At 49.5% G+C, this 13,510-nt stretch overlaps 1 protein-coding gene and 1 pseudogene across 1 annotated transcript; both read left to right on the forward strand.

Annotated features, from left to right (window-relative positions):
• The first annotated feature begins 4,439 nt into the window (after window positions 1-4,439).
• Window positions 4,440-5,557, forward strand: LOC119714038 (feather keratin Cos2-3-like; annotated as a pseudogene).
• Window positions 5,558-8,085: 2,528 nt separating this feature from the next.
• Window positions 8,086-9,346, forward strand: LOC119714148 (feather keratin Cos2-3-like). Its single transcript, XM_038168935.2, has 2 exons — window positions 8,086-8,199; window positions 8,575-9,346. Exons 1-2 carry the CDS (start codon window positions 8,101-8,103, stop codon window positions 8,899-8,901), a joined length of 426 nt encoding a protein of 141 aa, XP_038024863.1. The 5' UTR covers window positions 8,086-8,100; the 3' UTR covers window positions 8,902-9,346.
• The last annotated feature ends 4,164 nt before the right edge of the window (window positions 9,347-13,510 follow it).

Genomic DNA, 13,510 nt, shown 5'->3' on the forward strand with positions numbered 1-13,510 from the left:
TTTGGGCTTGGGACAAAGCCTGTACAACAAGCTCTTAAAACGAGGCACTAAAGAGAATGGAGGAAACACAATTTGGCTGTTCTGTGGCTGTGCCCCTGCCTCATCCCCGCCCAACCTGCCCGGCCCCATGCACTGTGGGACATCCCCTGACCCTCCCAGCTCTGTAGGCCATTGGTTGCCTTTGCTGCAAGGGCGCTGTGAAATGTGTTCATCTGATTCGTGTCAATAAGGAGTAACACTAGGGCCGCTTGGTATGATGGATGTGACCTTCTGTCTTACATACCCTTTTATAACCACAAGCCTAAGAAAAACAGAGTGGTTAATGCATATAGTTCTTGTATCTTGCAAAGGAATGTTTTAGCAATTCGTGTCAATAGAGAGCTTGAAGGGAAATATATTTGTAGGCTTTTCCTTGAAGTCTCTGATATCTGGGGGGTTTCAGAATATCTGCTAACTATTATGACTATTGCATGGGACACTATGCAAGGCTCTCATATCTGGCCAGAAGATTAAGGAGATGGGGAGAACTGAAGAACAACTAAAAGACAAAGCTTGCAGGGGACGCTGCACAAGTCTCTGACATACAGCCAAGTTGGACAAAGGAGAAGGACAAGAGGGAGGAAGACTTTGAGCCTTCAGCACAAGAGACCACCAGGGACCCCCAGAGACACCACTGGAGACTGATACGCATGCTCCAGTAGGAGGGTTTGGATTCTGGAAACTAATTATAATAACCCTGTTTTTTTTAGAAGTAGTAATAAATATGTATTAGCCTAGGAGCATAAAAATCAGCTGCTTGATGTAACTGGTATGCATCTTGGTGGAGCAGAGACTCCTGGCGCACCCAGCACTGTTTGCTTACCTCTATTCCTTTAATAAATTGTAAACTTTGATTATAGTCCTATTTTGAAGGCTGAGCCATTTCTTACAGCACACTGCTGCCTCGTGCGCAGCTGGCTGCCTCTTGCACCAAAAACCCTTTCCTGAGGGTCTGCTTCCATGGCAGCCAGCAACCACCCTGCATTACTATGGGGCTGCTTCCAGCCTTAGAGGAAAATCGTTTTCTCCAGCCTGCCTGCATTCCCCAAAGCCCCCTCGTGACCTACGCTGTCACCACCTGTGTGCCCTGGTTTGTGCCATGCACAAACTGGCCAAGGGTGCCCTCCTTCCGACTGCTCATGGCCTTAATGAAAGCATTCAGCAGGACTGGATGTCCCTGGCATTGCCAGGTGCTGTTCAGGCAGAAGGTGCCCTCCATGTCAAAGCTGCTGGAGAGGGCCTGAGGGAAGAGCTCCCAGGAACTATGAACACAGTGCTAGATGGGCAGCCATGCGGAAGCACTCCAAATGCTGAGCATTCCTCTGGCCAAAGGAATGGTGTGGATCAGTTTACTCTTGTAAATGTGACCAATTTGCTGTGAAATCCCATACATAGAGGAGCAGCACCTGCCCCTTTGCCTTCAGGAGAACAAGCCAGACATGGGCTGGGTGGGAATCTGTCCCCTCTGCGATGCATTTCTGAGATAATGCTGGCAGGCCTTTAAAGACAGATGTGAGGAGATAGGCCTGGCTCCAGCACTGACTCCCAGGAGGACCTTGCAGTGTCTGGGAGTGGAAATCCCTGACTGACAGGCACTATCAGGAGCCTCATAGCAGTCTGCTTCCTTTGCTCTGTCTTGTGGCCATTACTCCTTGTCCTGTCCCCGCAATCCACTGAAAAGAGGTTGGCTAAATCCCTCTGTCCCGCAACACCTCAGGTATTTATACACATTGATGAGATCCCCTGTTGGTCTTCTTTTCTCCAGGCTGAATAGACCCTGTTCTCTCAGCGTTTCCATATAGAGAAGATGCTCCAGACCTCGTATCATCTTTGTGGCCCTCTGCTGGACTCTTTCCAGGAGATCCTTGTCTTCTTTGTACTGGGGAGCTCAGAACTGGACACAGTACTCCAGGTGAGGCCTGACCAGGGCAGAGTAGAGGGGGAGGATCACCTCCCTTGACCTGCTGGCCACGCTTCTTTTAATGCACGCCAGGATCCAATTGGCCCTCTTGGCCACGAGGGCACAGTGCTGGCTCATAGTCAGCCTGTTGTCCACCAGGACCCCCAGGTCCTTCTCCCCACAGCTCCTCTCCAGCAGGTCATCCCCCAGCCTGTACTGATACATGTGGTTGTTCCTTCCCAGGTGCAGGACTCTACACTTGCTCTTTTTAAACCTCATTTGGTTTCTTCCTACGCATCTCTCCAGACTGTCGAGGTCTCGCTGAATGGCAGCACAGCCTTCTGGCATGTCAGCCACTCCTCCCAGCTTTGTGTCATCAGTGTACTTGCTGAGGGCAGACACTATTCTCTCATCAAGGTCATCGATGAAGATGTTGAACAAGACTGGACCCAGCACCGACCCCTGGGGAACACCGCTAGTCACAGGTCTCCAGCCAGACTCTGCGCACCTGATCACCACCCTCTGAGCTCAGCCAGTCAGCCAGTTATCAACCCACCATACTGTCCATTCCTCTATCCAACACATTCTCAGCTTTGCTAGTAGGATGTCATGGGAGACTGTATCAAAAGGCTTGCTAAAGTCAAGGTAGATGACATCCATTGCTCTCCCCTCATTTACCCAGCTGCTGATGCCATTACAGAAGGCAATGAGGTTGGTTGAGCACGACATCCCCTTGGTGAGTCCACGCTGACTACTCCGGTCACTAGTGGCGTTCTCCAGGGCTTGGTACTGGGGCCAGTCCTCTTTAATGTCTTTATCAATGATTTGGATGAGGGGATTGAGTGCACCCTCAGTAAGTTTGCAGATGACACCAAGTTAGATGCATGTGTCAATCTGCTCGAGGGTAGGAAGGCTCTGCAGGAGGATCTGGATAGGCTGCACCCATGGGCTGAGGCCAACCGTATGAAGTTCAACAAGGCCAAGTGCCGGGTCCTGCACCTGGGGCACAACAACCCCAAGCAGAGCTACAGGCTGGGAGACGAGTGCTTGGAAAGCTGCCTGGCGGAGAAGGACCTGGGAGTATTGGTTGATAGTTGGCTGAATATGAGCCAGCAGTGTGCTCTGGGGGCCAAGAAGGCCAGCAGCATCCTGGCTTGCATAAGAAGCAGTGTGGCCAGCAGGTCTAGGGAAGTGATCGTCCCCCTGTACTCAGCTCTAGTGAGGCCGCACCTTGAGTACTGTGTTCAGTTTTGGGCCCCTCACTACAAGAAGGACATGGAGGTGCTTGAGCGAGTCCAGAGAAGGGCAACAAAGCTGGTGAGGGGTCTGGAGAACAAGTCCTACCAGGAGCAGCTGAGGGAGCTGGGCTTGTTCAGCCTGGAGAAGAGGAGGCTCAGGGGCGACCTTATCACTCTCTACAGGTACCTTAAAGGAGGCTGTAGCGAGGTGGAGGTTGGTCTATTCTCCCATGTGCCTGGCGACAGATCGAAGGGGAATGGGCTAAAGTTGCACCAGAGGTGTTTTAGGTTGGATATTAGGAAGAACTTCTTTACCGAAAGGGTTGTTAGGCATTGGAATGGGCTGCCCAGGGAAGTGGTGGTGTCACCATTCCTGGAGGTCTTTAAAAGATGTTTAGATGTAGAGCTTAGGGATATGGTTTAGTGGAGGACTGGTTAGTGTTAGGTCAGAGGTTGGACTAGGTGATCTTGAGGTCTCTTCCAACCTAGACAATTCTGTGATTCTGTGATTCCTCATAACCTTCTTTTCTTCCAATTGCTTGGAGATAGCATCCAGAACAAGCCGTTCCAAGACCTTTCCAGGGACAGAGCTGAGACTGACTGGCCTGTAGTTTCCCAGATACTCCTTCTTGCCCTTCTTGAAGACCGGAGTGACAATGGCTATCCTCCAATCTTCAGGCACCTCTCCTGTTCTCCAGGACCTTTCAAAGATGATAGAGAATGGTTTGGTGATCACCTCTGCCAACTCTCTTAGCATACGTGGATGCATCACATCAGGACCCATGGATTTGTGAGCGCTGATCCCATTCAGATGCTACCGAACCACTCCCTTCTCAACAAGGGTGGAGATCTCCACTTCCCAGACTCTTTCTCCTCCTCCAGAGTTCAGGAGTCCCGTGGGGAAGTCCTTGAAGCAAAGAGTGTAGCAAAGAAAACATTCAGTATCTCTGCTTCAGTGAGACCCCACCTGGAGTGCTGTGTTCAGCTTTGGGGCCCCCAGCACGGGAAAGATATAGACCTGTTAGAGTGAGTCCAGAGCAGAGCCATGAAGATGATCAGAGGGGACCCATCCAGCATTTCCAGTGAGTCTTCTGCCCTCACTGATACATTCCTGCCCTAGAAGTCCTTGGACATTTCATCCCAGCACTCTAAAGAAATCATCACTGTGGAATGGCCATGGCCTAGATCTGCAAGTAAAAAGGCAGCAGTGCAGGAAACCAGCACACAGCCCATATCATTTGTTGGGATGGTTTGCATTCAAGATGAACCTGTCAGAAAATTGTTACCTCTGCCAAGGGTGCCTCTGGGCCTGTGGCAATGAAGTACCAGTATAAAAGGCAGACCAGCTCCTTGCTCTCTCATCCAATTCTGTAGCTTCATCCTCCTTGGGAACCAGGTGAGTCTGAAGCCCTCTCTCCTCTTCTTCTCAAGTAGAAGGGATCTTGCATCAATAGACATCTCATCTGGTGGTGGTTCAGAGCTATGCTGGGCCTTGGAGTTCCTTGACATGGGAGAATGGTGGAGAGAGAAGTTCTGTGTAGAGAGAGACTGTGACATGGTGCAGAGGCAGCCTTTGGGATTATGCGCTCTGTGATGGTGTCATTGGATCTTCCTCTCTGCCCTCTCTCCCAGGTGCATCTCCAGCCCAAGACATGTCCTGCTACGACCAGTGCCTGCCATGCCGGCCCTGTGGCCCAACCCCGCTGGCCAGCAGCTGCAATGAGCCCTGCGTTAGGCAGTGCCAGAACTCCACCGTCGTCATTGAGCCCTCTCCCGTGGTGGTGACCCTGCCCGGCCCCATCCTCAGCTCCTTCCCGCAGAACACCGTTGTGGGATCCTCCACCTCTGCTGCCGTTGGCAGCATCCTCAGCTGTGACGGAGTCCCCATCACCTCCGGGTGCTGTGACCTCTCCTGCATTACCAGCCGCTACTGTGGCAGAAGGTGCCTGCCCTGCTAAAGTCACTGCCCATGGCCCTGGGGTTCCAGCACAACCATGGTGCTGGACAATAGAAGGAGGAATCTTCAGGCAATTGCTTTCAGAATGACGGACCTTCTTCACCTCCTCTGGCAACCACTGGCAGGAGCCTGACCAGGGGCTAGCCTGAGATCTCTGAAAACACGGCCCATGTCTCTTCTTCCATTCTTTCACCTACCTCCTTGTCTCCCTTTTCGCAGTGTTCTTCTGCTCCGTTGGGTTATGGGGCTACTCAGATCCAGCCCTGCCACTGTGGTAACAGCAGACATATGCCCTGCATGAACTTCTCCATGGGAAAATGACGCTGCCTCTTGGTTGGCCCTGGTGATCCCTGCACTGAAGGGCATCTGCTCAGAGTGACCTCCTTTTCCTCTGTACACTCATTAAAGTTTTCTGCATCACCAGCCTTGGCTGTAGATGTTTCTTCCCTCTCCATATACCCTCCTCAACTGCCCAACGAGAATGGTTTTGCCCTTGGTGGGTATAAATAAGATGGGTGTTTAAGGAGCCTTTTCCCCACTCCTAGAACAATGGGAGGTTGCGACACACTGCAGAGGGTCCTCTCTTGGACACTGCCCCTTGGGGCTGAAGAAGACATCCCTGCCTTTAACAGAGGTAGGGGCTATCTACCCTTGCCTTGCAGCGTCTCTGCCCACAGCTCCCCCCTGTCCTGCAAACAGAGAGCACAACCTCTGCTGTCCTCACGGGAAAAGCTATGAGTCTGTGGGAGGCTGTGAAAGCTAGGCATCCTGCAGGCTCTTAGGAACGGGCTTCTTCTTGCTCAGGACAGTGCTGTGCTGGGGAAGCATGTGGGGACAGAAGATGGATGGCGGATGTGGGGAATGGGTGGAATAGATAGAGAAAACGGCGTGGCCCTGAAAGCAGAAACAGAGAACACAGCAGAGGAAACAAAGAAACAACCTCCCTTGGTTTCGCATGGCTTCCTTCACCTTCTCGGTCCTTAGCCTGTAGATTGGTGCATGGAGCAGGGGCATTACAGCCCTGGAGAAGATGGACACCGAAGTTGGCGATGGGGTGGGTATAGAGGAGGGAACGTAGTCCCCGGCATGATACAAGTGCAGCCAAGTGAGAGTGAGCAGATAGTGTCTTGTGTGACTGTCAAAACTGGTGTGACTGTCAAAACTGGTGGTGTTGTTGTGTCCTGGCCTGGAAAGGCAGGGAGAGGTGACTGCCACCATGCTCTTACACTCTGAATCCTGTGGTACAGAATTAAAGAAAGGATTCAAACTGTTGTGGGCCCATCCTTGTTGGGGACTGACATTGGCAATGAACTTCTTAGGGTCAGGAGAAAGAGGGCTTCAGATACAGAAGGCTGCATTTCAGCATGTGTGCTGTGGGCACTTCTGGGCTGTTTTTGTTCTGTGATTGTTCAGCTGTTCTCAGGTTCCTTCTTCCTCTCTTCTTGCCAACTAAACTCCACAACACAGCTCTCTCTCACCCCCTGCTGAAAGCAAGATGTGCGCAGAGAATGTGATTTAAGTTAAAGGGCTTACAAGTGTAGAAAGGTATAATATAATTAAATGAAAAAGAAAGAAAAATTATAAAACTAAAGAGTGAAGGGTGTTTGGAAACAAATTGAGAGAAAATTATACTCCACTTCCCATCAGCAAGTGATGTTTGTCGATGTCTTTGGAAGCACTGACTTAGTATGCCCACCCCTGTTTTTCCTTCCCCTTTCACATCTTTACTGCTAAGTGTGACATCATCCAGTATGGAATATCCCTTTGGTTGGTTTAGGTCAGCTGCCCTGGTGATGTCCCCTCCCAACCTCGCGCCCAACCCTAATCTCCTGGCTTTGTGGGGCTTGGAGAGAGTCTTGATGCTGTGTCACCACTGCTCCACTGTAGTCCCCATGTTGGCAACGCTGTTCTAGTTCCAAGTGCAGAGCACAGCACTCTAGGGGCTGCTGTGGGGAATGCTGAGTCTGTCTCAGGCAGCCCCAGTACAGGCAAGCACCCACAAGGGAGGAACACGTGCATGAACGTGACACAGTGTACAGCAAAGATTCTGGACAGCATTTGGTCCAAGTACATAGTTTGACATGATAGAGAGGGGAGGTGGACTGGGAGCCTTGCAGAAGGAACCGGAGCCAGGGCTCTTGACAAGACAATGTCAGCTTTCTTGGGCCTTGCACTTAAGGCCTGAGAATCCCATTTGTTAGGCTGAGTAGCAGTGGTAAGGAAAGTGCTGGAGTGCCCCGACTGATCACTGGTGGGTGTCATGACAGAAATAAGCTTGCATCATGTAAGGAGAAGGTGGATGATTTTATTTATTTTTTAAAACAATAAATGAACGGCATCAAGTTATGGGAGTGAAGAAGGAATTCCCTATGGACAGGATCTGCACTGTGTGTCTTGGGAAAACCCACCCGGCTCTGTCCGATGCTGGTAGAAGGCAGGATCACCTGCTCATGAAAGGTTTCCTTTCTGTGTACATTCATCTTGTTATTCCTTCTAACTAAATCAGACACTGTCCTGTTGGGCCTTTCTTTTGTGATCCAGAAAGGGCCCTGCACAACCTCTCCCCCTTTACAGACATCCCTGGGTCAGAGCAGGAGAAGGCAAAACAGGCCAGTAGGTTTTCCCTGAGGGCAGTGTCAGCAGGGGTATGGTCACAGCCAGGAGCTGGGTCACCTGTAGCAAAAAGGGCCTCTGATAGTCTCTAGGGAGTCACCCAGATTGACAACATTTGCCTTTACTGGACTCTTCCAGCACGTGAGCTGAGTCTTCTGCCCACACTGAAATATGTTGCCTGGAAATACTTGGGCCTCCCTACCTGCCACTCAGGAGTTGCCTTCTTTGGGGAAAGGGCATAAAGCAGGAAATGAAAAGCAGCATCACAGGAAGGCAACACACATCCTGTATCATTAGGTGGGATGTTTTTCATGCATGAGTACCTTGTCAGAAAATAGTCCCTGCTTCAAGGGATGCCTCTGGACATGGGGCAGCTAAGGCCCACTATAAAAGCCAGCCCAGCTCCGTGCTCAATCATCCACGTCTCTGGCCTTCTTCTTGTTGGGAACCAGGTGAGTGTGAAGCCCCTTCTTGTCCCCATCATTCTCCCAAAGGAGGACTCAGTTCCTTGGACCTTTCAGCTGCTATCAGCTGCGTGTCCTGCCAAATCTTGGGACTGCTGGTTGTGGGAGAGTCAAGAGGTAGAAGGTTTGTCATGGAGGAAGATTGGGCCTTTGGTGTGATGGCTCTTATGCTGGAGCCTAGGGTGTATCCTGGCTGTGGTGGCTCTTTTTGGGCCCTGTCAGGATGCAGCCAAGAATGCCTCGCACATCCCTGCACAGCCTCCAGCTCACAGTACTGCCTGTGTCTTGGATCTGTTAGGATGTGGTGACAGGCTGCTCCTCATGCATCCCCATGTTGAGCTTTCTATCTGCCCTCTCTCCCAGGTGAACCTCCTGCCCCCAGACATGTCCTGCTATGACCAGTGCCGGCCATGCCAGCCCTGCGGCCCAACCCCACTGGCCAGCAGCTGCAATGAGCCCTGCGTCAGGCAGTGCCAGAACTCCACCATTGTCATCCAGCCCTCTCCCGTGGTGGTGACCCTGCCCGGCCCCATCCTCAGCTCCTTCCCGCAGAACACGGCTGTGGGATCCTCCACCTCTGCTGCCGTTGGCAGCATCCTCAGCTGTGATGGTGTCCCCATCAACTCCGGGTGCTGTGATCTCTCCTGCATCACTAGCCGCTACTGTGGCAGCAGGTGCCGCCCCTGCTAAAGATGCCAGACAGTGCCCCAGACCAGGACCCCAGGAAATCAGAACATGCTGCTGGACAAGAATGGATGGAAGAAGAGACCTCATGTTGTTGTTTTAAGAGGACCTGACCATCTCTGGCTTGTCCTGTAAAGACAGATAGGAAGGGGCCAGTCTTGAGTCTATGACAACATGACCAATGTCTTCCTATCCTGTTTTCTACACGCTCTTTTTCTTTCTTTGCTTTCTTGCCCTCTCCTTTGTGTGAGGCCCCCAGAAACCAGCCTGGAGAGACCTGCTAGCCCCTCTCCCCATGTGGACCAGGTAGATTGATGCCCTGTTGCAAGTCTGCCTTTGGAAAAGCTGAACAGATTTTTGTCTGCTCCTGCTGTGCTACGATCTCGGGGCCTCCTCTTGGAGTCACCTCCTTTCCCTCCTGAGCCTTGATAAACATTTGCAGCAACCCTGAGTGTGTCCCTGTGTGGTCTTTTCATCTGGATACTGATGGCCAAGGGAGAAAACCATTCCTTAGTGGGAAGACACTGAAGGGTGGGGCATACTGCAGAAATTCCTCTTTTCAGTCACTGTCTCTTGAAGGTGAGGAAGACATCCCTAGTTCCTCTATAGCCAATGGCCACCAGTCCTTGACTTGTGACATCGCTGCCTAGACAAGCGCTGTTGACATTGGAGGCCATAGCTCTTGGGGAAGAGTGTTCGTCTTGCTTTGGGTGGAGCTGTGTCGAGAACGGAGGCTCAGACAAAGATGATCCCAAAGGATTGCAGAAACTGGGAATGGGTAATTGTCTTGTCGATGGCCCTCTCTCTTGCCTCCACATCCACCTTTCTGGCAACAACTGATCATGGGCATCATGTCTGGGCATGGAGAGCAGAAACAGTTTCCCTGTGCATCCCCATCACACTTCACCACAGTGTCTGGCATGGCCCAGCTGTTGCTAAGATGCATAGGGCTGAGGGGATCCACAAGTTTGTACTGGTACCAGTCCCATCAGGTCACACACTGGAGCTCCCAGTCCGTGTGAACTCAACTCCTTTTTCATGAACTCAGGCCCAGGACAGGGACCGATGCCCAAATACTCATGGCTGCTCAGTCTTGTTTTCTTTTTCCCAAGCATGGATCAGCTTTCATCAGGCCCTGGAACTCAGAGGTCCCATAGGTGGTACAACGCCATCATGCTCCAGAAAAGAGATCATGTGGGGGCAGATATCCCACTGTCTCTGATGAGACATGGCAGTGAGAACGGGACCTGGTTGTGCACTCAGCAAGGTCTGTATATGGGCGCTGAATGTCACAGGGTATGCACCAGCCCAACCACAGGGCACACGCTGGGGGATCTTCTCCCAGGCACCAAGCTCCTCTGTCATTCCCAGAGCCATGAGGATGTAGTGGCCCTTTTGCTTCATGAAGCACCACTGCTCTCCACTCCCAGGCAAGGGCCTTCCCACATCTGCAAACCCTGGGGTCCTGTGGTGTGGGGGTGATTTAGTTTCACACAGACTGTACATGCTGCCAGTGCCATGGGACCAGGATGGGGGATGGGGCTATTGCTCCATGGTGTGAGGATGGAGGTACCTCTCCGTAGGCCAGGTTCTTTGGGAGGCAGTGCTGGCTCAGGTGGCAGCGCAAGGGCAACAAGCATCAGAACCAAGCCCACCAAAGCCCAGGCAACCACATCTTACAGCTCTGGCCTGACCCCTAGCCCAGGGTCTCTGCACAAGCTCAGGCCTAGCATAGCCCTGCCCCAGCTTTACTGAGTGTGTGCCTGTGCCTGGCCTGGCCTAATCTTACCAGTCTGGCCTGGCCAGCCATCTGGGTGGTGCAGCACCATCACTGGATGGAACCTTTAGCCAGGCCTCTCTGTGGTCTGGCCTTATTCTGCGCCCCAGACCCAGCTCTCACTCTGGGACCAAGACCTTCTACACATAACACATCTTTTGCCTGCTAAAGTTTTTGCAAGAAAACGGCGCCTCATTGAGTGTATCATTGGTGTTTGATGTAGATACTTGGGAACATGCAGAGACAATTGTCTGGGACACTGCTTCTTCGGGAAATACCACAGTGGTAGAAGTAATGACGACTTGGTGTTTAGTAACTGAAGCATTGAGAGCTTTTATATTGTATAAACTCACTTTAGGATAGAATAAATCTTGTAGTTAAAATATAATGAGAACAAAATATACGACACCTTGTTATCTGTCGACCTTCAGTTATGCTGAAACTTGAGCTAACTTGAGCCAACTCGGCATTCCTGTGGCTTGGAAAACAACTGATTCAGCCAACCTGGCATTCTTTAGCAAAAGGTGAAAAGTACACCATGAGGAAGACCACGGTCTTCCTCCCAAAGACCACTGCCCACGTCCTGAAGACCCTGGCCCACAATTCTTTTGAGGCTTCCTTGAGCGCAAGGACTGATAAGCTAATTAGCATATGAAGCGAGAGTAGGCAGGTTTAGGTAATGAACATGTATAGGCATTAATAGAATATTTGTTGTTTTGCTGTATAAATATGAGATAGTTTGTTACTTCGAATATGCACGTTAGGTGGAAGGATCCCCCGTGCATCCAGCGCTGACAATAATGGATACTTCGTCACTTAGAAATTTCGGCTTCGATCTTTGAATCAATCTTGTACCCCAGATAGGACAGCCTGTCTGCCGGACTGCAGGACCTGCTGGGAATAGGACTCCCTAGGGTACCCCCAGGATTTCTCGGAGGGACTCCTTGACCCAATGGATCACTGTGGAGGCAGACAAGGATCCCATCTCTGTAAGTGACAGTATTCTTTATTTTAGTTTTGGTTTGTTTGTTTGGTAGACTGGTCATTTGAAACTGCCCATAAGTAGGAAGATAAAAGTTCTGCCAGGTGGTGTATACTTTTGTGGCTAGCACCTTAAGTATATGTTTGATTTTGTTGACATTTAATTGCCATTTGGAAGCTGGCAAGTTTGCTTTAAGGTTCATTTGTTTGGTTTTGTTGGCATTCAATTGCCCTTTGGAACCTGGCAAGTTTGCTAGTAAGGTTCATTTGTTACAATGTTACTTATTTTGGTTTTCTGACTTATCGCATATGGAATTTGACTCTGATTATTGTTATTGTGATTTTGGCAATATTCTTGGTGATAATAGTAAGTTCTTGGCGTCTCTATAGAAAGATACCTGTGTGCTGCATTTTGTAAGTGGTAAGTGTGTTCTGAAAGTGTGAACTGGGAAAATGGGAGGAAGGCAAACTGGTGGTATTTTAAAGAAAAGCCATTTAGGATGTGTTTTGAGTTATTGGAAGGATATTGGAGGATCTGCCGGTGGAAGTGTGAACAGGAAAACATTGATAAAATATTGTAATCAATGGTGGCCACTTTATAAGCTGGAATGTGGAGAAAAGTGGCCTTTTAATGGAACTTTAAACTATAATACTTTGCTACGGTCAATGTTGTTTTTGAGAAGAAGAACAGGATGAAATGTTGTATACTGATGTTGTTTCAGCATCTTGGTGGGAAAAGGTATGGAATTAAGTTGGCCCCTGACTGAGCCTTTGATGTTGGCATTAGAAAAGTACAGGCTGGAGATAGATAAAGGAAGTGTTAAAAAGGTTGTTGAAAGTGTTAAAGGTGTTTGAAGTTGAATGAGCAGGGAAAGAGGATGTAGGAATGTTAATAGTTCTGCCTCAGCCCAAGGATGAGATCTTAAAATCACAGGTGTTAGCCCTCTGGGGCAAAGGGATCGTGATGGGTCCAAGAGAGTTGTCATGGAAACAGAAAAGCAGTTAACTCTTAAAACAACCTGAGTTCATTTACGAGCTCAGACTGCAGATGGGACTGCTCAGGGAACTGTGGACAATTGCATTCCCCTGACCAACCCCCACTGAGACCCTAATCATCCCGAAAATTATGAATGGTTAAGTAAATACTAAAATCTGGATGAATTGGGAATTGAGAATATGCTTCCAACAAGGTCCAAAAGAAACCTCTATGGAATTTTTGGACCAACTCTGAAATGTAAGGAAAAATTAAAAAAAATAATAATAAAATAAAAAAATAAATAAAAAGATTTGATTTGGACCTGGCTTGGGAGGACAAATTGACTAGCCTTTTCCTAGGGTAATCATTGGCCCCTGATTTCAACAGGAGCTGAAGGAACGAGAGATGATTTAGATCAAAAGGAATTTACTCCGATAACTGCTCGTACAAGGAGTAAAGTAGGGCTAGTAATTCAAGCCCCTTTGTGGCAAGCCATGGGAACTAACGGGCCTGCCAGAAAAAGGGTGCCCTTTAAAACAAATGATTTAGATTCCTGGAAGGAAGCAGTAAAAGGGTACCAAGATGATCCAGAGGCAGTTGCTATAAGATTTGAGCTAATTGTGAAGAACTTAGATCCAGATTGGAAAGATATAGATATAATGCTGGCTGCATTATCCGAGACAGAAAAAACAACTAGTAATTAAAACTGCTCGGACACAAGTACAAATTCAAATAGTAACGGGAGCTTCTTATTCAGTGCTGAACCAGAAACTAATACCAGAAAATAAAGACTTTGTGACTGTGATGGGATCCACTGGCCAACAAGAAAAAGTTTTTTTCTTAAAACCATTGAAATATAAATTGGGAAAACAAATGGGGAT

The sequence above is a fragment of the Anas platyrhynchos genome, chromosome 28 (assembly GCF_047663525.1).
Source record: "Anas platyrhynchos isolate ZD024472 breed Pekin duck chromosome 28, IASCAAS_PekinDuck_T2T, whole genome shotgun sequence".
NCBI classification, from domain to species: domain Eukaryota; kingdom Metazoa; phylum Chordata; class Aves; order Anseriformes; family Anatidae; genus Anas; species Anas platyrhynchos.

Coding starts and splice junctions, on each gene's coding strand:
- LOC119714148 (XM_038168935.2), top strand. CDS start 8,101: ATGCCTCTGGACATGGGGCAGCTAAGGCCCACTATAAAAGCCAGCCCA. Junction 8,200..8,574: donor TTCTTCTTGTTGGGAACCAG/GTGAGTGTGAAG, acceptor CCTCTCTCCCAG/GTGAACCTCCTGCCCCCAGA.